At 39.3% G+C, this 22,359-nt stretch overlaps 1 protein-coding gene across 1 annotated transcript in view; it reads right to left on the bottom strand.

The window, feature by feature from the left end:
• The window catches only part of LOC122062692 (protein SWEETIE), a 103,224-nt gene that overhangs the window by 60,862 nt on the left and 20,003 nt on the right, over nucleotides 1–22,359 (bottom strand). Inside the window, exons 9-12 of the mRNA XM_042626335.1 lie at nucleotides 17,638–17,727; nucleotides 17,408–17,488; nucleotides 7,917–7,985; nucleotides 6,796–6,921 (exon numbers count right to left, since the gene is read on the bottom strand). Of these exons, the coding sequence (XP_042482269.1) occupies nucleotides 6,796–6,921; nucleotides 7,917–7,985; nucleotides 17,408–17,488; nucleotides 17,638–17,727 (366 nt within the window). The remainder of the gene's footprint in view (nucleotides 1–6,795; nucleotides 6,922–7,916; nucleotides 7,986–17,407; nucleotides 17,489–17,637; nucleotides 17,728–22,359) is intronic.

Below are 22,359 nucleotides of genomic sequence, written 5' to 3'. Positions count from 1 at the left end.
TTGTTCCAGTTTCTCCAGTCTGACAGATCTCTTCAAGAGTACTATAGTGCTTTCAGGAGAATGGCTGAAGAACTCAATGTTTTCCAGCCCTTGACCACAAACAATGACAAATTGAAGGCTCGGCGCAATGAGTTTTTTGTTTCCAAATTTTTTGCTGGGTTGAATAATGATTTAAAGGCAGTGATGGGCCATCTACTTGCAAGCGATACTGTTCCTACTCTGAATGACACTTATTCGCGACTGCAGTGTATTACTTCATCCACTAAACCTGATCAGTCTTCCGAAGACAATTCTGCCTTCCTTGCCAACCGTGGATGTGATCGCAGTCATGGGGGAGGTCGTGGGTCGCCTTGTCGAGGTTCTAGTGGACAGCCGTCTGATCATGCATCTCGCCAGTACACTTACTGTGGGAAGTCCAACCATACTGTCGAGACTTGTTGGGCAAAGCATGGCAAGCCAGAGTGAGCCAACCAGTTAGCCAACTATGTAGTGTCAGACGGTGGTACTGACACAGTGTCTTCCACTGATACTAAGCCGATAACTTCCTCAAGAGATTCGTCTACCAGTTTGCACGATGACATCAATCAGTTGCTCCGGCGCTTGCACACTCTTGAAGCATCCTTTAATACATCTAATGGTGGGTCTACATGCACTGCCACCCTAGCTCATACAGGTACCTCAGCCCTTCTTACCACTACTTTTACCCCCTGGATCATTAATTCAGGTGCTTCTGCCCATATGACTGGTAAGTCATCACTTTTTAAAACCTTTTCTACTAGTACCAATTCTACATCTGCTGTTCTTGCCAATGGTGCTTCCACACCGATTCTAGGCCATGGTACTATCTCACCTACATCCTCACTGAATTTATCTTCTGTGTTACATGTACCACAATTTCCATTGAGTCTTCTCTCTGTGAGCCAGTTAACTAGTTCATTAAATTACTCAGTAACCTTCTTTCCCATTTACTGTGTTTTTCAGGATCTTCACACGAGGAAGAAGATTGGTGGAGGGCATGAAAAATATGGTTTATATTATATCAACTGTGGCTCTCCTATTTCTTCTGCTGCTGCTATTGTTGTTGGGGATGTGACTCCTTTCCAATGGCATTGTCGTTTAGGACATTTGTCTTTGTCTAGGTTGAAACTTTTATTTCCTAGTTTTAAGTCTGTGCATAGGTTAGAATGTGAGGCCTGTGAGTTGGGAAAACATCACCATGTGTCCTTCCCATCTCACTCTGTCTCGTAGTCCATCTTTATTTTCTTTAGTCCATTTTAATGTATGAGGTCCTTGCAGAGTTAGTAATACATTTGGTTTTCGCTATTTTGTGACCTTTGTGGATGATTATTCTCATCTTACATGGTTGTACATGTTAAAGAACAGATCTGAATTTTTATCTGTGTTCCAGAAATTTTATAATGAAATAAAAACTCAGTTTAGCATTTTAATTAAGATTTTTCGATCTGATAATGCTTTAGAAAATGCCCAAAATGATATTTCTAATTTTTGTGCCAATTGTGGAATGATATACCAAACTAGTTGTGCCTATACCCCACAGTAAAATAGGGTAGCAGAGCGCAAGAACCGGCATCTCCTCGAGGTAGCTCGAGCTATTATGATACATTTGCATGTTCCTAAACATTTTGTGTGATGGGGTTTTAACTGCATGTCACTTGATTAATCGCATGCCTTCTTCAGTTCTCTCCAAAGATTAAAGTATCGGTATCGATCGCCGCATAGGTCGGCCAAAATTAAGATACGTGTCGAAGGGTATCGTATTGTAACGGAGATACGCTAAGATACGCACATAAATGGATAGGAAACACTTTTTTATATACTTTTGCATAAAAAAATAGTTAAAAAAAACTATATATAACATGTATCATGCATAAACAGTAAATTGAGAGTATCGCACTAAGAATCTAAGGTTTGTAGTTGTCCCATAAATGTAAAATCCTTGTTCTCAACCTTGATTTCCACTTTAGTTAGAGAGAAAAATAGTTGGCAACAACTTTGGAACAAAAACACCTCAAAGAATTGTGTTTCTAAAAAATTACCTATTTTTGGCCATTTTATGACCGTATCGGTAGGTATCAGTGTGTATTGGTCGATACATACCAATACACACCGATACATAACAATACGTACCGATACATACCAAAACGAACATTTCACTTCGATTTTGAATTTTTCATAGAGTATCGGTACATATCGGTGCGTATCGTAAGATACGTATTGGTGCTTATCGGTGCATATTGTAAGATACGTATCGATACAAAAGGGTTTTAAAAATTTCATGTTTCGTATCGGTCCATATCGTACCGTACCGATCCGATACGATACGGACTGATACTTTAAACCTTGGTTCTCTCAGATAGGTCTCATTTTTCTATTATGTTTCCTACCTTGCCGAGTTTTCCTATTCCTCCCCGAGTCTTTGGGTGTGTGTGTTTTGTCCATAATTTGCATGCACAAGTAGATAAATTATCTCCTCAGTCAACTAAGTGCATTTTTTTGGGTTATTCATGTACTCAGAAAGGGTATAAGTGCTATGACCCTATTATTCACAGGAACTTTGTTAATGCCAATTTGACTTTTTTTTAAGGCACATCATTTTTTCCTCAAGTATCTCAATCTGGTATGGAGTGAACTTCATCTCCTCCACCCATTCCTTCTCTCATTCCCTTTCCTGATGTTCCTAGTCCAAGTGACTCACCTCCTCTATAGGTTTATCAATGCAAGAAGGTTGGATAGCCGAGTGTAGATACGAATATGCCAGATGATTCACTTCCTCCATTGCCACCTTCCTCTGGTGAAGCTCCTTCTTCTCCGCCTGATGACTTACCAATTGCTCAAAGGAAAGGTACACGCTCTTGCACTCAAAAATCTATGGTTGTGTATCTTATTGATAACTTTATTTCCTTGTCTCATCTTCCCTCGACCATCCATGGTCTTGCCCTGCCACTTTCTACTACCCCTATTCCCTGCACCCATAATGATGCCCTATGTATCCCTGGATGGAAAGCTGCCATGGATGTAGAAATGGATGCTCTCTTAAGTCATGGTACCTAGAGTCTGGTAGATTTATCTCCTGGTAAAGATTTGGTGAAGTGTCGTTGGGTGTACACTGTTAAGTATCACTCCGATGGCTCTGTTGTGCGATTAAAAGCCCGTCTGGTTGCCAAGGGGTATACTCAACATATGGGGTTGATTATTTTGAGACATCCACGGTTGCAAGATTGAACTATGTTCGTCTACTTATTTCTCTTGCTGTCAACTTTGATTAGCCCTTATTTCAGTTGGACATCAAGAATGTCTTCTTGTATGGTGACCTACAGGAAGAGGTGTATATAGAGCAACCTCCTGGTTATATTGTTCAGGGGGAGAATAAAGGTCGCGTGTGTCGCTTATACAAGGCTATCTATGGACTTAAACAGTCCCCTCGGGCATGGTTTGACAAGTTCAGTACTACCATAGTAACTTATGGATTTTCTCAGTGTTATTTTGATCATTCCGTCTTTGTTCGTCGCAGAGGAGATAAACTGGTGGTATTCGTAGTTTATGTTGATGATATTATTCTTACTGGTAATGATGAGGCAGGAATTTCTGAAGTGAAGGCTTATCTACAGCAACACTTTCAAACCAAGGACTTGGGCCAACTTCACTATTTTCTTGGGATTGAAGTGATCCGATGCAAGAAAGGGATCAGTCTGTCTCAAAGGAAATATGTGTTGGACCTTTTATCTGACACTAGTATGCTTGCATCCAGACCTATTGATATCCCTATGGATCCTCACCAAAATTTTGGTGTTAATGATGGCGAACCTCTCTAAGATGTGCATTAGTACAGGAGTTTGATTGGCAAGCTGATTTATCTTACTGTGACTCGTCCTGACATCTCCTAGGTTGTTGGAGTCCTCAATCAGTTCATGCAGTCTCCTCAGAAAACACATTGGGACGCCGCTGTTTGTGTTCTTCACTACCTAAAGGGTGCTCCTGGAAAATGGCTGATCTATCATCTTAATCGACATATGGAACTAGGTTATTCTGACACTGATTGGGCCGGCTCTGCTAGTGATCGTAGGTGCACTACGGGTTACTACACATTTGTTGGAGGTAATCTGGTTACATGGAGTAGTAAGAAGCAGACTACCATTGCCCGGTCTAGTGCAGAAGCAGAATACAGAGCTATGGCTCATACCACTGCTGAGTTGATGTGGCTACGGTCTCTACTCTTGGAGTTGGGGTTTCCAGTAACCAAGCCTATGAAGATGTATTGTGACAACCAAGTTGCAGTGTACATTGCTAGCAATCCGGTCTTCCACGAGAGGACCAAGCACATCGAGGTGGATTGCCACTTCGTTCGTGATGTTGTTCTGAAAAAGCTGATGAGACCCCTTTGTTCCTTCATCAGATCAGTTGGCTGACATGTTCATTAAGTTTTTGTTTGCTCCTAGTTTTCGTAATGGTTGTACCAAATTGAGCATGGGTGATGTGTATGCTCCAGCTTAAGGTGGAGTGTTGAGTTTAGCACTAGGCGCTAATCCTAAACAGCGAAAGAGCCGATAGGGGCCCCATATCTCTGTGATTAGGTTTTTCTTCTTTATGGGGGCATTTTTGTACTTTTCTTCAGCACCATTTAATATAAGTTTTGAGGCATAACCTGCGATCATACTATTCTGGTCTGATCGCAGGTCACTCCTCTCTTTTGGGAGTCTCTTTCGATCGCACCTCTCTCTCTCTCTCCTCTCCTCTTTTCTTCTTCTATTCTTTCCTCTCTTTCTCTATTTTGATTACAGGTTTCTAGGATTGCAACAATAACAAGAATTGTGAAGAAGCTGCAAATATTTGCAAATTCCCATCCCCAAAAATTCCCCAGCTTCAAATTCTTCAGCAAATTCTCCACTCAATTAGCAGCAGACAGTGACTAAAGACTCAACCAAAGCGTCAACATGTGTTCTCAATGGGAAAATGGAATAAAGATTTCATTAAGGCCAGAATGATGTAGAACTTCCACATACCTGTTATACTTGCAAATGGAAATCATAGTCCCCATAAGATTAGATAAGAGGAAACCCACTCCCACTAGGATGAGAGATTTGGACTCCAAATCAAAATAGAAGGAAAGAGAGACACTAACCCAAACAGGGTAGAGGAATTAGAATCCTCATCCAACGAGTGGAAATAGAATTTCTAATGCAATGATAAATACAAATAGAAGAACATAGTTGTCAACTTGTCATGGTGCCAAGGTGAGCCATGACCAGGTGCCTTGGTGCCTAGTTGACAGTTAGGTGAGGCCAAGGCATGCCACATTTTAGGAAAATATGTCCCATTGCTTGTGCTGATTCTAGTTCCAGGTATGTTTTCTTGTATTTCTCCTTTTCCCCACTTCTTTTCCCTGTCTTCCCCTTCTCTATTTGTTCTTCCCATCACATAGGCAGCTCCCCACTCAGTTGACACCTTAAGAACTACGTAGATTGCATAAGTGAGTTCCGTTTTTGTAATTTCAGAATTAGGAATAAAGAAGAGGGTCAGAAGATTGAATTAATATAAATACTTACTCTAAAGCTTTAAGATCAGATGGTTGGACTCGCAGATCAGCACATCTGGATTCCTAATGCAGGATTTCAAATTCTGTTGCAAGTGAAGAATAGAGGTTGAGTGGATGACCATTACAAAACACAACCTCGATTAAAAGCTCTATAATGTTGACTCGGACGTTTGGTATTTAGGTTATTAATTAACTGGACTGTGGCTCCTAAACAATAAACAATAATAAGACTCCAAAACTACCAATCAACGGGATCAGAAAGAAGACAAGAAACCAACAAAACCCTGAACAAAAACCAAGCAGCGCCTTTTTGGTAATTGTTTGCACCATTGGGACAACAGAGTCAGGCTAGATAAGCTCCTCTCAAGAAGTGATAAAGATCATCAGGTAGATGACTGCTAGATAAAGCCCCACTTTGAATATTTATAAATCGCAACTTGGAAGAAATCCATCCATAGTTGTCAAGGCGACGAGGCATGCAGTATATCTAACATAACAATGATAAATTTATATAATTATGCTTATATGCAACATTGAAGCCATATCAATGCAAAATGATATGATATGCTAGTAACGACTTAATATGAGAAAAACAACATATGATAAACAAAGCATAGCATATAATAAGCATATTCATCAATAAAAAGCAATAAACATTTTTTTTTTTTTTGATGAATAAATAAATTCATTACCAAAGGAGAAAAAAATATATAAATGAGAGAAGGGGGAGGGGAGGCTTAAACCAACAAGGAAAAGCCAATCCAGGGGGAAAAACTACAACAAAGCAACAAGCAATTCTAAACCAGCAGGAACCAAGGGGAAACAGAAATGAACATTAATCAATGTAAATTCGTGAAGTCTCACACAATTGATATAATTTAAGAATGCAGTCACAAGCTATAGGCAGCATCTAGGCGTCCAAGGAGGTTACCTTTCTTGCATCAAACAAGGCATGCTGTATTGCCTTGGACACAAGAAGGTGCTTGGACACCGAGGCAGAACCTAAGCTATGCCTTGACAACTATGAATCTCTCCATGAGCAGAGTAATTTTTCGCCGACTTGGAAAGGAAACTGACACTATGATTCATAGGGACAAAAGAATACCAAATTTATAAATCTTATCAACACCTAGAACACAAAGAGGTTTACATATAAGATTTATAAAATAATAAATAAATAAATAAAACAACGCTTGAACTTTTGCTATCAAAAAGATGTTACATGCATCGATCTTGCCTACCTTTTCAAATGCAACACTTTCCCTCAAAGCATTTAATGTGGTCACTGCATAAGAAACCAAACCACCAACACAAGTGGGATCAACCTCTGCCAATGCACGCAGTGTCAAAGCAGCCTCTATGCGCACCTATTTAACACATTTTCTGTTAACATACTGCTACTAGAAAATACCTGACTAAAATTTAATTAAAAAAAATGGCGGGTAAAGCTACAATCAAGTTAGTCTACACATAAATAGAAGTAAAGTGACTATGGGGGGTGGGGAAGGGGTAAAGATCTAAAATAAGCTATTAATCAAGCATAGTCTGAGGGCATCACATCAAATTTCAGGTACTCCTGATTTCACAACAAAAGTATTAGGTAGAGATCTTTACCTCCTTAGAACAACAATCCAATAAAAAATCAAAACAAAGTTTTACAACCAGCTATGGAAAGCTTAAACAGAACATGCAAACAACCAACACTAATGGCTAATCATAGCTTAGCACTAGGCAGGTCATTCACCAGCTAAAGCACAATGACCAAAACTCTGATTTTATGTGTTTACACTGAACTCTCACTCTCACAGCCATAACAGTAAGTAATGATTCACATGACAACATCTTGTTTCAAATTAAGGTTCACGAGCTTGTAATAATAAAAAAGAAAAACAGTGGCTTGCATTAGAAAGCTACTAATTTCTTCATTCAGTTTTTCTTAATAGGAGAATAATGGATGATAAAATATACTTTTCTCTATGCTAGCAAGGTTCGAAATTCAGATCAAAATTGATGAAATTAGGATAGATATTTGCTCTGCCAGGGTTGAAAATGGTGACATTTGGTGAAACATATGATAATGAAAGAGAACTTAAATAGAACAAACTGGTAGAACATAACAGCATAAGAACGAGATCACCTATGCACAGAAAGCATATAGTAACCAGAGTAGAAAACTACATCCGGTACTCCAGTCTTCTTTAACTTGGATGATGGATCTAATAATGCAAAAACCAAGCATCCACCAGTTCCATATTTCCAACCACTTTCTATGGGAGTACCAAAAAGATGAATATTTAAATTACCAAAAAAGAAGTACATTACTCAGTATGACAACATATTTTAGCTAAAATCAAAAGCTTACAAGTAGTACAGAATGAGAGAGTGCAGCTACAACTGTGTCGTCAAGAACTTCCTTAAGTTCAAGTGGAACCTGCAAAAGGTGAACAAAATGTCACAGAAAATTAAGGACTCACTAAGGCTCCCTGTGCTTTGATTGCTATTTCTCCATTTCTTGAAAATTTCTATCTCTGGGCCCAGAAAATGGTGTTTGGTATGTTTTTCAAAGCTATAGTCTAAGAAATTGGTAAATAGGCTGAGAGTTGTTTCTATTTCTAACAGAAAAACTGATTCTACTAATTTCTCCACCACTTTAATGAGCAAGTTCTCATAATGGCCTCAAATGAGAGCAAAGTTGGTAATTCCCTCAATAACCTATCTTCCCTCAAATATAGGGTTTTGTTTCTTAATAAATTTCCACACTGTGGGCTGGTTATGGCTTAAGTTGTTGGGTCTAAGTCTAGGCCTGTTTGGGATGGCTTTATTCCTCCTTGGATACACCCTTAACCCTGCATCAAAGTTTTTTCTCTATTAAAGGAAATATTATCATTGCTACAGAACAAGATATTGGCAATTTGCCATTCGAAAACACTTCTGTTCATGGGAATGTCTCTGAGCCAAAGTGTTCTTTTTGTTTCTGTTCTTGAGAAGTACTTCTGTAGGGTAGAGATGCATTTGGCAACATGGCGTAAGAAATATTTCTGAATCAGTAAGGAAACAGTATGTGTTTGGAAGGCACCATAACAAAAGCAATTCTGGGTTCCGGCACTCCTACAAAATTTCTAACACACTGGTAGACTTGATGGTTGAGCAGGTTCTGAAGGGGAATAGGACAAACAATTCATTTGGGAAGAACACATGTAAGAACATATATGATGAATTCCATAAGAAAACAGGTCCTAAATAGGATAACAGCAATTGACCAGCCACAGATGAATTGTGGGATAAATATCTTTAGGTACATTTTCCCATCACTAAAGTTTGTCCAATCCCCATCACCAATTCACCATTGTCGATCCCTTATGAACCTATGCTCGCACGCATACCCTGATGCTGAGACAATTCGAAGTAATGGTTGCGCAATTTACAAACAGCTTTTCACGGTATTCTCAGAGTCCGGGCTTAATGGGAATTACCATGCTGGGCTGGATGAAGGGACTCCTAGGTTGCTATATCCAAAAATGTAAAGAAATTTTCCCATTGTGTAGAAATTTTGATTTCTTATTATTTTTTGGGCTTAGCGGGGCTGTCAAGAATTTATTATCTCATTCCTCCTTTCACAAAAGTAGGTTGGGCGATGGATTGTCTCGGTGGTGGACGTAATGCATGTAGGACGCTTTGGCTTGACTGATCTATATGGTACGTTTGGCAGGCAACCGGTACCTTATAGTCTGTCGTTATAAGCCTATGGCTAATTTGTAGTGGTGCATCAGGTTGACAGCCGGCACTTATTATAATTAGCCATAACCCGTCAATCTTTCCGCATGGATCCTCGTTCTCATCCTTGCTTGGAATCTCCATAAAGCCAACCCCATTAAATTGGGATAAGGATCTTGGTGCCCCATCAAATTTTACTCTGAGCCGCAATTCTAACCATATCTCTCTAACAATGAGGCAGAATGCTTGAAGAAGGACAATAGTTGCAGGTAAACCCAATACCAGACCAGAAAGTTACAGAAATTGCAAAGAACAAGCTTTGGTTGGAAACCCTAGTCCAAACAATCCAAGGTCCTTACCACATCAATACAATAGAACAAGCTTCGGTTGGATCCCTAGTTCAAACAATTCACTGTTGAGCAATGTAGAGGACATGAAAGAGGTTACGCAGTACGGTGAAAGGGAAGAGGAAAGGCCACAGAGGAAGCAATCCCATTGACCACATTCCACTTCTTTCTCAGCCTCCTTATTAAATTATTTTACATTCTTGTACAATGTATGGTAGTGTTGTCACTGTGTGCAATTTTTTTGGGTGGTACAAGGGCAGGCTTCGTATTGGGCTCTTGGGCCGTTCCAATGGCACATGAGTTTGAAGAAAGTTACGGAAGCTGCTGGGTGTAAGGCTTGCTTCCAGGGTCAGTGTAGCCTTTTCTATACTGCATGTATTATTTTTATGATTCCCTCTTTCATAGGGCTCTTTTGACACAATTCAGATTGTTCAATAGGGCCTCAAAAAAAAAAAAAAAAAAAAAAAAAAAAATTATTTTGGCCCATGGACGGGTTTTATGGGCCTTTGGCTTTTACTTTTGGGTTTATTCATGTAATGGGCCTATATATAAACCATATTTGGGGTCTTAGTTCTGACTACGGGATTAGGTACTAAGATTGTGTGGGTCCCATGTGCTGTTAAGCAGCCAAGTTATAGTCATTTATAGTTATTTTATTTCTTATCGTTAGTCCGTAATTTATGTTGTTTGGGGTCTTCTATAACAAGTATATGGTAAATTTAAGTTAGCTTTGTTTAGGTAAGTTTAAAGGATAGTTGTTTATTTGGTTTAGGAGTCCTAAAGTTAGTTTATTTGGTCTTTATAAATGGAGTTATAGTCCTACACGAATTTATGGATTTTTTTTAATGAAATTTTGAGTTTGTGTGTGGTGCTATTGTGCATGACTGTGACTGGTAAACCTCTCTTTCTATCTCTCCCCACGTCTTTTCTTCTTCTCTTTTCTCTCTCCTAAGATCAACAATCTTCTTTCCTTTTTCTTGCCTATGGTAGTCGAGTTGCAGGCTTCTTCTCCATTGGATCCAGTTTTTTTTTTTTTTTTTTTTTTTTTTTGTGAAGGAAAAATACAACCCTGAAAAGGGGAAAGAAGAGAAAAATATAAGAATACAAAGGACCCACCCTCAAAGAGGGGGGGAGAGGCCCTAGGAGACAATACTATGCATGTTCCATGGAGAGTCGTTACAATAGGAAGAGACTACAAAAAGCCTTCCTTTGATGTCAAAAAAGATGGAATCCCAAATTTGACGAAGGGGCTGGATTTGGAGGTCCATTTCCTTAGGTTACTTTCCATCCAAATCTAATTGATGGCAACATTGAAGGCAATCTTCCCCACAAAATCACAAACAGTAGAACCAGCAAAGGACATATCAACCCAAATCCATTCCCTATGGAAATAAAGGATCCTACAGCTTCTCGGCCAACATTTAGCAAGGATCCCTTTCTAGACAGAGGAAGCAAATGGGCAATTAAAATATAAATGTTGATCCACATCTTCAACAGCATTAGAAATTTAGAACATAGACTACATAGAGGAGAGAGCAATCTGGCGGTGAATAAGAAAAGACGGAGTCGGCAGATAGTACAATAGGGCCCTCAAAGTAGTGAGACGATGATGGGAATTTGATGTTTAAACCACACTAACTTGTGCCAAGGAACAAGAGTACCTATTATCCGAATGTGATCCCAAGCAGCCTTAAAACTGAAGAAACCCGAGGAGGCTGGAGACCAAGAGATAGTGTAATGTCCCAAATTTTGAAACCTTAGAATATATATCTTTTTATGTTATTTTCTAAGCTTACTTAAATATTTAAAGTTAGGGTTTATTCAATGACTTAATGAGTTAGCCTAGCGGTTAGTGCCTTGACTATCTAGAGGTCTTAGGTTCGAGTCTTGTTAGTAGTACGTAAGGGGGGGTTTTATTTAATTGATTTCTGTTCTTTTATTTTTAAAACATTTTTGTTGACCCCACCCCTTTCAGAGATCCGTGGGAGTGTAGGAGAGGGGGAAGAGAGAGAGAAACGTGAGAGAAGGGGAAAAGAGAGAGAGACGTGAAAGAGGGAGAAAAGAGAGAGACATGGAGAAAGGGGGAAGAGAGAGAGACGTGAGAGGGGGAAAAGAGAGGAGAGAGACGTGAAAGAGGGAGAAAAGAGAGAGACATGGAGAAAGGTGGGCTATAAAAATAAAGAAGGGAAGAAAGCAGAATCGTGAGAAACAAAGAAAGAAAGAAACGGAGAGGAAGGGGATTTTGGTGCCTACTCTATTTTTCTGCTCACTCCAGGTAATGAAGCTTCCTCATATCCTTAGTTTAAATTGTTGGTTTTGTTGGTTCTTCTTTTGGGACCCAATATGGGTCTTATCCTAAGTTTTAGATGTTAGTTTATTCTTTTTGGAACCTAATATGGGACCCAAATCATTTGTTTGTAGAGTTTTGGGACCGTAATTGTTTTTAGGGTTTTGCTTTCTTTACCTAGATCAAATCTAATATTCTTTTTGGGACCCAAATTACTTGTGACCCAATATTTAGGGTTTTTGGGACCCTACTTGTTTTTAGGGTTTTGTTTTAGGGTTAGGATTTTCTTGGAAACCCATTAGGGTTTTTCTTGGGACCCAAACCGTGTGACCCAAATCTAATATTATTTCATATCAAGGCTTAGGATTCAATTCATAGGGACCACTTATAATATTCTTTATGGGACCCAAATCTTGAGCAAGATAGTAATTAACATAGGCTATTACTAATTTCAGATTGGGACCTCTTGGACACTTGGGACTCAAAGGGGAGATAACACTTTTGCAAATAGAAGTAAGTGGATTATAGTGGGATTACAACACAGGTGTATGGGTTGATTGTATGATGTAATGTCTGGTGTGCTTGTATCGTTGATATGTGCTGACTTATACTTTTTGAATTGTGTTTATCTATGAAATGAGTTTATGGAAGTAATTGATATTTGATGAAGGTGACTATTAGTGTGATGTATATTGATGTTGATTCTTACGTGGAGATTTTACCTATGATCGTGCTTTAAAGAAACTTATTTTATGAACGGTGATTTTATGAAAGTGTGAAAAGAGAAAGTGTGTGAGGGTAAATAAACTACTCCGTACCAAACCAGAGAGGGGTGTCCCATTGAGCCGCGGGACTTATACCAACTGTGCACAATGGTGTATATCTAGTCACAGAGTGGTGATGACAGTGTGATTGTGTGATCGTGTGATTGTGGGGGCCTTTTTTTCCCTCTCGAATTATGGGTGGTGGTAGCTTATTTCCCTCAGTGCCGGCTAAAGTGTGATAAAAAAAAAAAAGGATATTTTTAAATGATGGTGTTGTATTAAAAGTGTGGTTGGAGAAACTAAAACTATTTGTTTTAACCGTTGTTTTTGGTTGATTGTTTGTCCTGTGATGTGTTCTTACTATTTTCCCTTACTGAGCTGTTGAGCTTAATCCATTATTTTAACATCACAGATAATTGAGATGAAGATATGCTTGGAGCGGATTTCGAGGGCAACCTGAAGCTTTCTATTTTATTTTTCTTAGCAAATGATTGTAGTAGGCCGTTGTTTCATGTAAACCCTAACAAAGTGTTTTTTTTTTTAATTTGGGGATATTTTATCTTTAAGTTGTTTTATTTTGTTGACACTAGAATTGTCACGAGTTCTCATATGCCTATTTTTTGTGAACGTTTTGGATCATTTGATCATTACCTGCGAGGGCTATACCCTTACCTATATCTGGGTTTAGGTCATGACAAATAGAGTCACCTCTGCCAAGGGGTTTTTTAACTATAGAGAGCAAGCATTCGATACATTATCAAGCAGAAAAGAAGAGGGGGTTGGGGGGGGGGGGGGACCATATTCTTGAGCTAATGATGCCAGCAACCATTGAATTCCTGGAAAAACCTGAAGCACAGATAGATCTAGCACCGACCTTATGAAGGAGAATTCCTATATGGTGCCAATGATTAAGCCATAGGGAAGTAGACGAACCATCATCAATGTGATTGTGAATGGCCCCCAAGGGAATAAAACTGAGGGAAAGAATCTAACGCCAAACCCAGGAAGCATCAGTAGCAACAGGGGGAGTCCAAATAGAATCTGATGGGAGAAGATTAAAACCAATCCACCCAAATACTTTTCTTCTTGGTCACTACTATCCAGATTAGCTTGATGATACCAGCTGAATTAACCCCCCTTTATAAGCCTCAAACCCAGACCACCTTCCTCTTTTGGGAGGCAAACAGCAGCCCAAATAACAAGACGAAGAAATTTTGAGGAATTCGATCCTTTCCAAAGAAAAGCAAACATAAGGGACTCCAACTTCTTGATAGAGGATTGAGGCAGCCCATAGATACCGGACCAATAAATATAAGAGGATTGAAGCACCAATCTAATAAGAGGACCAAACGGCCAGCAAAAGAGAGATTTTGGTTCCAGGTCCCATACTTGCCCATCTACTTATTGTCCTAACTAATGCTTGATTATTCTAAATAATTGTTCCTTTTTTTTTTTTTTTTTTTGGATGAATGAATAATTAATAACAGGAAAAAAGGGGGGGAGGGATATACAAATCCAAGGGAAGGGATACGCCCTAGGGGGCAGGGGGATCCAGAATTGAGAAGGGGAGACCCCAGGAGACAATAGAAAGCATGTTCCATGGGGTGTCAATGACTGGACGAAAGAGGAAGAGAACCTAGTGTGAAGGAGACATCAAAGTAGATCGCCTTCCAAATCAACTCAAAAGATCTGGATTTGGAAGTCCATCTACGAAGGTTGCGTTTCATCCAAATACGGTTGATGGCTGCTCCAAAAGCAAGTTTCCCGCCGGTGTCGCGAATGGAAGAACCCGAAAAGGTCATATCAATCCAAAGCCATTCTCTCAACAGGGGAAGGGGGTTCTCTGGGTAGGTCAGCATTTAAAAAGGACTCGCTTCCAAATGCAGGAGGAGAAAGGACAATCGAAGAATAGGTGGTCACTGTCATCATGGCCATTCTAACAAAGGCAGCAAGCAGGGGGCAAGGATGTGGCAGGATATGAGGAAGGCTTGGGTGGGGAGGCAGTTGGAGAGGGCTCTCAAAATAGTGAAGTTGTGGCGTAGGATGTGGGCTTTGAACTAGACAGAATTGTGCCAAGGCATATGGGCGGAAGGGGAGGGATGACGTTCTAGGCTGAGGAAGGGGAGAAGGTGCCCGAGGAGGATGGGGTCCAGATGATTTGATCAGCTTTGGAGGAGGGGGCAGTAAAGGAGGAAAGAGAATGCCAAATGGGATCAAGAGAGGAGAGTTGGGAGGGGACCAAGAGGTAAGGGAGATGACTGAGGACACCATAGAGGTTCTGGGAATACCGGAGGAATAGACTAGGCGATTCCCCATGATCAAGGAGAGGACATTGGCACATTGCCAGTTGTCAAGCCAAAAGGAGGTGGTGGTCCCATTACCGATGCGAGTGTGGATGGCGGAAATGGCAAGGGGCCTGGCAAGTAGAATCTTGCGCCAGACCTAGGAGGAATTGGGTTTACAGGCGGTGATCCACAGGGACTCTCTATGAAAAAGGGAGGAGTAGACCCAGCTAACCCAAATGCTTGGTTTTTTCAGAACAAGTTTCCAGACCAGCTTAAGGATCGCAGCGGAGTTGGCATCTTTGATTCTCCTTAGACCAAGGCCGCCTTCCGACTTGGGGAAGCCAAAGAGGACCAGCGGAGGGGGAGGAGGAAAATAACTGAAATTCTGTTCACAATTCTCTTATAGTTCTGATTCTGTTCTGAGCATAAAAATCCTATCTTTCTGGTTTCTTCAATTCATTCTCCAACTAAGAACTTTCTGAAACATCAAATCTAGCAATTGGAATTCAATTCCTTCATCCAAACTTAGCAATTGGTTTCTGTTCTGAACCTTCTTTCAGTTTCAAATCCAAACTTGAAACTAATTTCCTGTTTTCATACTAAAAGTCTAATTTCAGTCTATTGATTTTTGGGTTCTGTTTTCTAAGTCTGATCTCAGTTTCTGACATCATTAAGCTTGTTATTTAGCACTGATATCAATCTCAAATCTGGCGTGTTTTGAACCTTCTATCGATTATCAGATTTGGGAGTTCCTTCTTCAAGTAGGAATCTTCCTATCCAAAGGATCTGATAATTGGATCAAACCTGATTTCTGAGATCATATATTCTCCCATCCAATTAAAGCTTTCCACCAAAATTCTGGCTGAATCTGGTCCCTTGATTCTCTGTTATTAAAATTCTTTGGAAATCTGGTTTTATTCCTTACCTACGATCCTGTTGCAAGCTGATCTCCAACTGGATCTTACTGGTTCGAGCTTAGCACTGCATTATCTTCAGTCAGACTTGCCAACTAAAAAATAATAGCCGGCATCACCAAGTCAACTCACTGATTGGACAAACTGACAACCTAGGCCAGAGTTGGGGCAGAACATTTATAAACATTCTCCCACACCACTGAACCAGGCATGCCAATTCTTATACTCTCTCTACATAAATAGAGAGGGAAAAGAAGAAACAAAATAAAAGAACAGCACTATCTAAAAAGGAAGCCGCTGAAAAACTACACTGAACACAGCTATTAGAACTAAGAGGCTGAAGGCAGGCTCATTAGGGGATCCCAATTCATCTGTGTAACATAGTTGTTAGGGTATCGCCTAGGCACCTTGGCATCCAAGCGGTTTTCTTGCGGCCTAGGCGACTGTCACCTCATCTTTTGGACTTATTTATGCCAAATATCATTTAAAACAGTTACTTAAGATATTATTCATAAATAAGCAAATACCCCTATTTGAATCCAATAAAAATAGTTTAAAAATTAGATTTTTGGTTGAGGTGCGATTTTCAACTTTCAAATGTTGGGGTTTTTTTCAATTCTGAAAATCTTATAAATCTTATCATGGTAAATCATTGTTAAAAACCAAAAGTACAGTAAAATAATCTTTTGTTTTGATGTCCATAAAATTATTTTCATTCAGGAGATTTTAAATGCATTCGTGCACTTTAAAATAAGTTTGGCCAAAACATAACTTTGTCATTACAATTCAGATTTAATTAATCTGAGACTTGTTGGAAAATTGGTTTTGTGTTATACCTAATACAAAAAGTCTCATGTAAAACTAAAATCATTTGACCAGTCAAACTTAATATAGAACAAGAGCATTTCTCTAAATGTTGATTTTTTACGACTTAATGTTGATTTTTTATGATTTGATGTGGATTAATGTTGATTTTTTATGACTTGATATGGCTTAATGTTAGATTTTTTTATCGTACAAGGTATATGTAGCATACTAAATAATATTAGAAAAGAGGAAAAATAAAAAAATAACACTTGATTGCCTGAGGCATCTTAAGGTGAGCATCTTGTCGCCTAAGTGCTTAGACAGCCCTCAAACGCCTTGGTTCACCTTGTCACCGTGTCAACTATGCTATGTACTCATAAATTCTAGTTGCAAAGCTCCAGAGATGAGGTCTCAAAAGCCATTTTGATTACTTTCATTTCTTAAAATGCTATTATTTTCGAATATTTTCTCCTTTAAAATTCTCCAAAGCCCAATTTATGAAATATCTAATATACAAGGTAGTCTTAGGTCGAGTGGCACTCATCCCTACCAGAGAGTTGGATTGGTTTTGGATTTTCCAAACCAAATCCCAAATTCCCAATTGGAGACAATAAAATACACAGCGTAAGGGTCAGGATGGGTCAGGTTCACATTTGCCTGCCAGCCTAGTAGAATTTGTTCAAGGAAGAATGCAATTTAAACAAAGTTACAATAACCATTATAATATCAACTTACCTCTCCCATACTTTTCAGCGTATATGATATGGTTCGAAGAATGACTACTGCCATGGAAGGACTAATCTCAGAAGAATCAAGCTGCAAAGTACAACACAATTTTGTTCAATTTCACAAAGAAAACACATTACAAAACACCAAAAAACAAACAAAATTTAATCACTTAAAACCAAATGAGATAAACTTCGTGCAACAGCTTCGTACACAAAACGGAGAATATTTCAACACACCTGTTTTCCAAGAAGAACCAAAAAGCTCCGTTGAGTAGGTTCAGTCATCTGATCGGTTAGACCTACCCGAAGAATGTATAAAACACATGCCTTCAAAAACCAAAAGAAATAATAGTGAGTTACCACACTATTCTCTTTTATTCAAAGCTTTCACTAGACAAGTTTCCTCTACATTTAATCACATCAGTTTTCAGATTGCGTCAGGAAGCATGAAGGAGCAGCTACAAAAGCAATTTCTTAAGGCAAATTAAAAAGGCAACAACTCAGCAAAATAAATAGGATGAGATATGGAAGCAGCCTTACAATGGCACGGGGTGCCCAATTATTTTCCATGTGTCCCATACCCTCATGATCAGGACCCATTATTCAAGTGGATCCTAAATCAAATATTAGATGAGTAAAAAAATTCAATATTTTTAGATGATTACCACCATATGACCAACAGTTACTTTTTAGGCTTCATTAAATATTTCCCAACTATCCAATGAATAATAAGCAAAAAGAATAAATAGCTCTTGGTCACACATTACCAGATTTTTTTTCTTTCTTCCTTTATTTCCATTTGCATTATAGACAATGTTTGAGCCCAACTGCATCAAATTGTGTGTATTGATCTCTTTTAATCAAGATAATGGAAGATTACTAGTGCCACAAACTGTTAGATCCTGTGTCATAGGATCTAGAATTTTTCCATGAGGTAAAATGACAAATCTGGAAGTACACATGTCATTATTACCTCCATGATTATTCCTCTATATGAGTTGTTTATGAAATAACCTAAAGGGGGGTGAACAGGTTATCACTAGTGGATTTAAACTTTTATGATTTTTAAGCCTCAAATACGCCATTGTAAATAAAATACGGAATATAAAACACAATCACATAAGTGCACAGAGATTTATAAGGGTTTGACTCAACTGAGCCTAGCCCACTCCCCTCAAGATCCCCTTGAGAGGTATTCCACTAGTTCTTCCCTTTCAGTATAGTAGGTGGGGAGGAATCACCTTTACAAACTCTTTTAAGGATAAGAGGATCCGCACAATCTCTTTACAAGATGAGATGGTCCTTATAATCGCTTCACAACATGAGAGGGTCCTTACAATCTCTTTCAAGGATGAGAGGATCCTTACAATCTCTTTCTAGGATGAGAGGGTCCTTACAAAGTTACAATCTCTTTACAGGTAGAGAGAGACCTATATAATCTCTCAAGGATGAGAGAGCCCTACACACTTGTGTAGGTACAGTTCAGAACAATGTGTAAATGAAAATGCTCATTCCTAGAGTTAAACTTTCAATGAAATAGAAAGGTTTAGAGTTACCTCTTGTGTGGTGCGTGAATGAAATGCAATGATATAAAAGAATGCACCTTCGAAGTCTTCTCAGTGCTTATAATGCAAATGCCAAGATGTAGACGAAAACTTGTAGAGAACCTTGAGTTCCTCTTGAATTGAAAATGAAGAACTTGAACTCAATATGATAACTTGCTTTCCTTCACTCTAATGCTTTAATAAATGCACTTGGATGAGTGGTATTGAGTGTTGTTTCTTAATCATAGTGGGGGGGTTTTTTATAAGAGTGCATGGGGTTCTATTTGGGAAAGAAAACACTCTCTAACGGTCATATTTTGGCTCTTCCGGTCGACCGCCAAATGGTCCAACCGACCGGCTAAACTAGCCACTAAAAATAGATCCGTTGGAGGGTTTTCGGGATTGTCCGATCACGGTCCAGTATACCAGCTGCTTGAACTGGCTTGGTTCTGGTCGACCAACTAGAGCCGGTTGGAACAAATTCGTTTCAGACAGAATGGGTATCTCCTAGAATCATAACTGCTTCGTCCGAACTCCGATTAAGATTATTCAAGTTGCGTTGGATTCACAACTCAATGCTCTACAACTTCTTAGAAGAAATCATCTTCAGATACTGTCATATGAAATGACTAAAATGCCCTTAAACATGAACCTTGCTGAAGTTACAGCAATTGTCATGAAATGTTATAACCAACATGTATCCAAATATGTTTGGGTCACGTTACTTGGTCTTGGGGAATCTCCTAGAGTCATTCTAGGTTAATAATGATGATGAATTTATACTAATGCAAATGTATGATAATGCAATGTAGTGCTTGTGTATGGTGTGTGCACTATTACATAGATCTATACTTAAAAGTCTTTTACTCTTCTTGTAATTGGTCTTCTGGTATCTTCGTGTTGACCTTGCATTGATTCATGTCTACAAGTCTTCAATGTACTTCAACACATGATACTTTGAGGTCTGATACCTTTCTTCAAGTCCTGATACCAACTTGTTAATATCTTCATTTGATGACTTAAATCTTCATTCCTTCCTTCCATTCATTAAATTCTATCTTTGATATGATATCTCTACAAAATAAAACTTGAGGCAAATTATAAAATACTTTCATATGTTTGTTATCATCAAAACCAACTATAGGAGTGTGGGCATGTCCCCAACACTTTAGACGCAAAAAAGATTTAAACATAGAAAAAAAACAGATTTGCTAGTATTGTAGGAATTTATGTAATAGGGTATTTTAGGAACTGTCTTTATGTTAAGTTGTCCTAATTTTTATTTCCTTTCTTTCTCTTTCACCTCCCTAGGGAAGACTATGTAATTTCCCAAGGATATTAGTTTGAACCTAATATAGATGGGAAGAGCAAAATGCTCTCTACCCTCATCTCTCACTTTCTCCTCTCATCTTCTCTCCTTCTTCCTTCCTCTCCCGTCTCTTTCTCTTATATCTCTAATCTTAATCTCTCTAACTTCCAACTTGGTATCAGAGCTACAAGCAGTTTGAGAGTTGACTAAGCTTTTCCCTCTCATTCTTTGAGTCTTTTTTGCAACCCTAGAAAGCAAAGGGGTCCAATAAAGGCTATATTATGTAAAGAGATTCAACAAGAAGACCTAACGGAGCTCTAGAAGCAAGTTGAAGACTCTTGGAAGGAGATTGAAGCACTACAAGGGATTATTGAAGCTCAAACCAACAAGGAATGACCCTCTCAGCATTACCGCCAGCTTCTCCTTCGAGCCTTTCTTTCTCTCTCCTCAAGCAAGTGTTAGGGATCAGGCTAGGCCTATAAGGCCTATAAGAGTCGCCCAAGGACCTTTATTTGGCCCCCCAAGCCTTGGTTTGTGATTAGTTGTGTTGTTGGAACACAACTCAATCCTTCATTCACTGCCAGGTATCGACAGCATCTCTTTTTTTCACATACTTGGTTTGGCATGGCAAATAGTGTGCTCTTTGGTTGCGTTTGATGAATGTATTCTTCTTATGATGCTTGTGTGTGAGATTGGAATGAAGTTCTACAATTAATAAGTGGATTTGATTGGTTTTATCTCAAGTTTCATGGTTTATTAGCTTGCTGGAATTTTTTATTTTTTTCTTGTTTCTGAGAAGACAATATTTGAGTATTGTGTTGCCCCTTGCTTTGGATCTCCAACTGTGGTTGTTTAGGAGTATCCATACATTATGTCTGATTTCACTAAACCTTTAGAAGCTACATCAGGTGGGCCAAGTAATACCACTCCTAGCCCGATTGTCTTTGATAACCCCAACAGTCAGATTTCCCTTATCAAGTTGGATAGCACCAACTATTAGGACTGGACACAATCTGCGAAGTTATCCTTGAGGAGTCAAGGGAAACTTGGGTATATTAATGGGACTATCAAAGCTCCCGCTATCTCTAATTCAGAATACCAGAACTGGGAAACTGTAAATTCCACTGTTATGACTTGGCTCCTCTTTTCCATGAAAAGAAGATTGGCAGAAGATTTATCCAGAAAGAAACTACTAAGGATATTTGGGATAGTGTCTCTAAGACCTGTGACAGGGTAGGTGATTTTGTTAAGGTCTACCAGCTCCTTCAGCAGGCTCTCTCTATGAAGCAGGGGCACAAGACTATCTCTGACTATTACAATACTATTGTAGGACTTTGGGAGGAGTATGATCATTATCGGGACCTCCAGTTGTCTAATCTTGAAGATAAAGCCAAGGTCTACAGATCCCTTGAAAATGAGCGAGTTCTGATCTTACTAGGTGGGTTGAACTCAGACTATGGTCCTGATACAAATTTTGGCCGATCACCCTTCCATCCCTTGATGAGGTGTGTAGCTACCTATTGAGTTTCGGGGGTTCATTGATTGGTAAACCACTGGTGCTGGTAAGGTCGGGACCGTGGTCGTCTGTCTCCGGTTTGCCGGACGATAAGATCTCTGAGATTGACCAGCCAGCTGGGTTGGTTTGGTTATTCCTTTCTATTGAAAAGGAGTCAGTTGTCTGCGCAAGTCACTTCTTGAGGAGACCAAAAGAGGTGCTATGGACCCTGCTCCTCCACTTGAGCGATCTGCTCTTTCTTGCACTACCCATAGAGAATGGCGTGGAGGCGGCCGAGGGCAAGGGTCATCCCGTGGAGATGACAGGGATCATAGTTGTCAAGGCGACGCCTTGGTGTCCAGGCGTTTTTTTAGGGCCAGGGCGAGGGACGCCATTGTTTACGTATAAAAGGCGGTCGCCTTTGGTATCAAGGCGTCGCCTTTGGCACCTTGGATGACTAGGTAGGCAAGGCGACCGCCTTGTGTGTGTGTGTGTGTTTTTTTTTTTTTACTTTCACTTAATTATTTGTTTTTTATATTCTAATTGTAAACTTTTCATTTGATGAAGTACAGATTTTTAAATGGTGTGAGATGCATGGAATCATTTTACTC

This window comes from Macadamia integrifolia, unplaced genomic scaffold (genome assembly GCF_013358625.1).
Source record: "Macadamia integrifolia cultivar HAES 741 unplaced genomic scaffold, SCU_Mint_v3 scaffold1090, whole genome shotgun sequence".
NCBI classification, from domain to species: Eukaryota; Viridiplantae; Streptophyta; class Magnoliopsida; order Proteales; family Proteaceae; genus Macadamia; species Macadamia integrifolia.
This window is presented reverse-complemented; position numbering and strand designations above follow the sequence as displayed.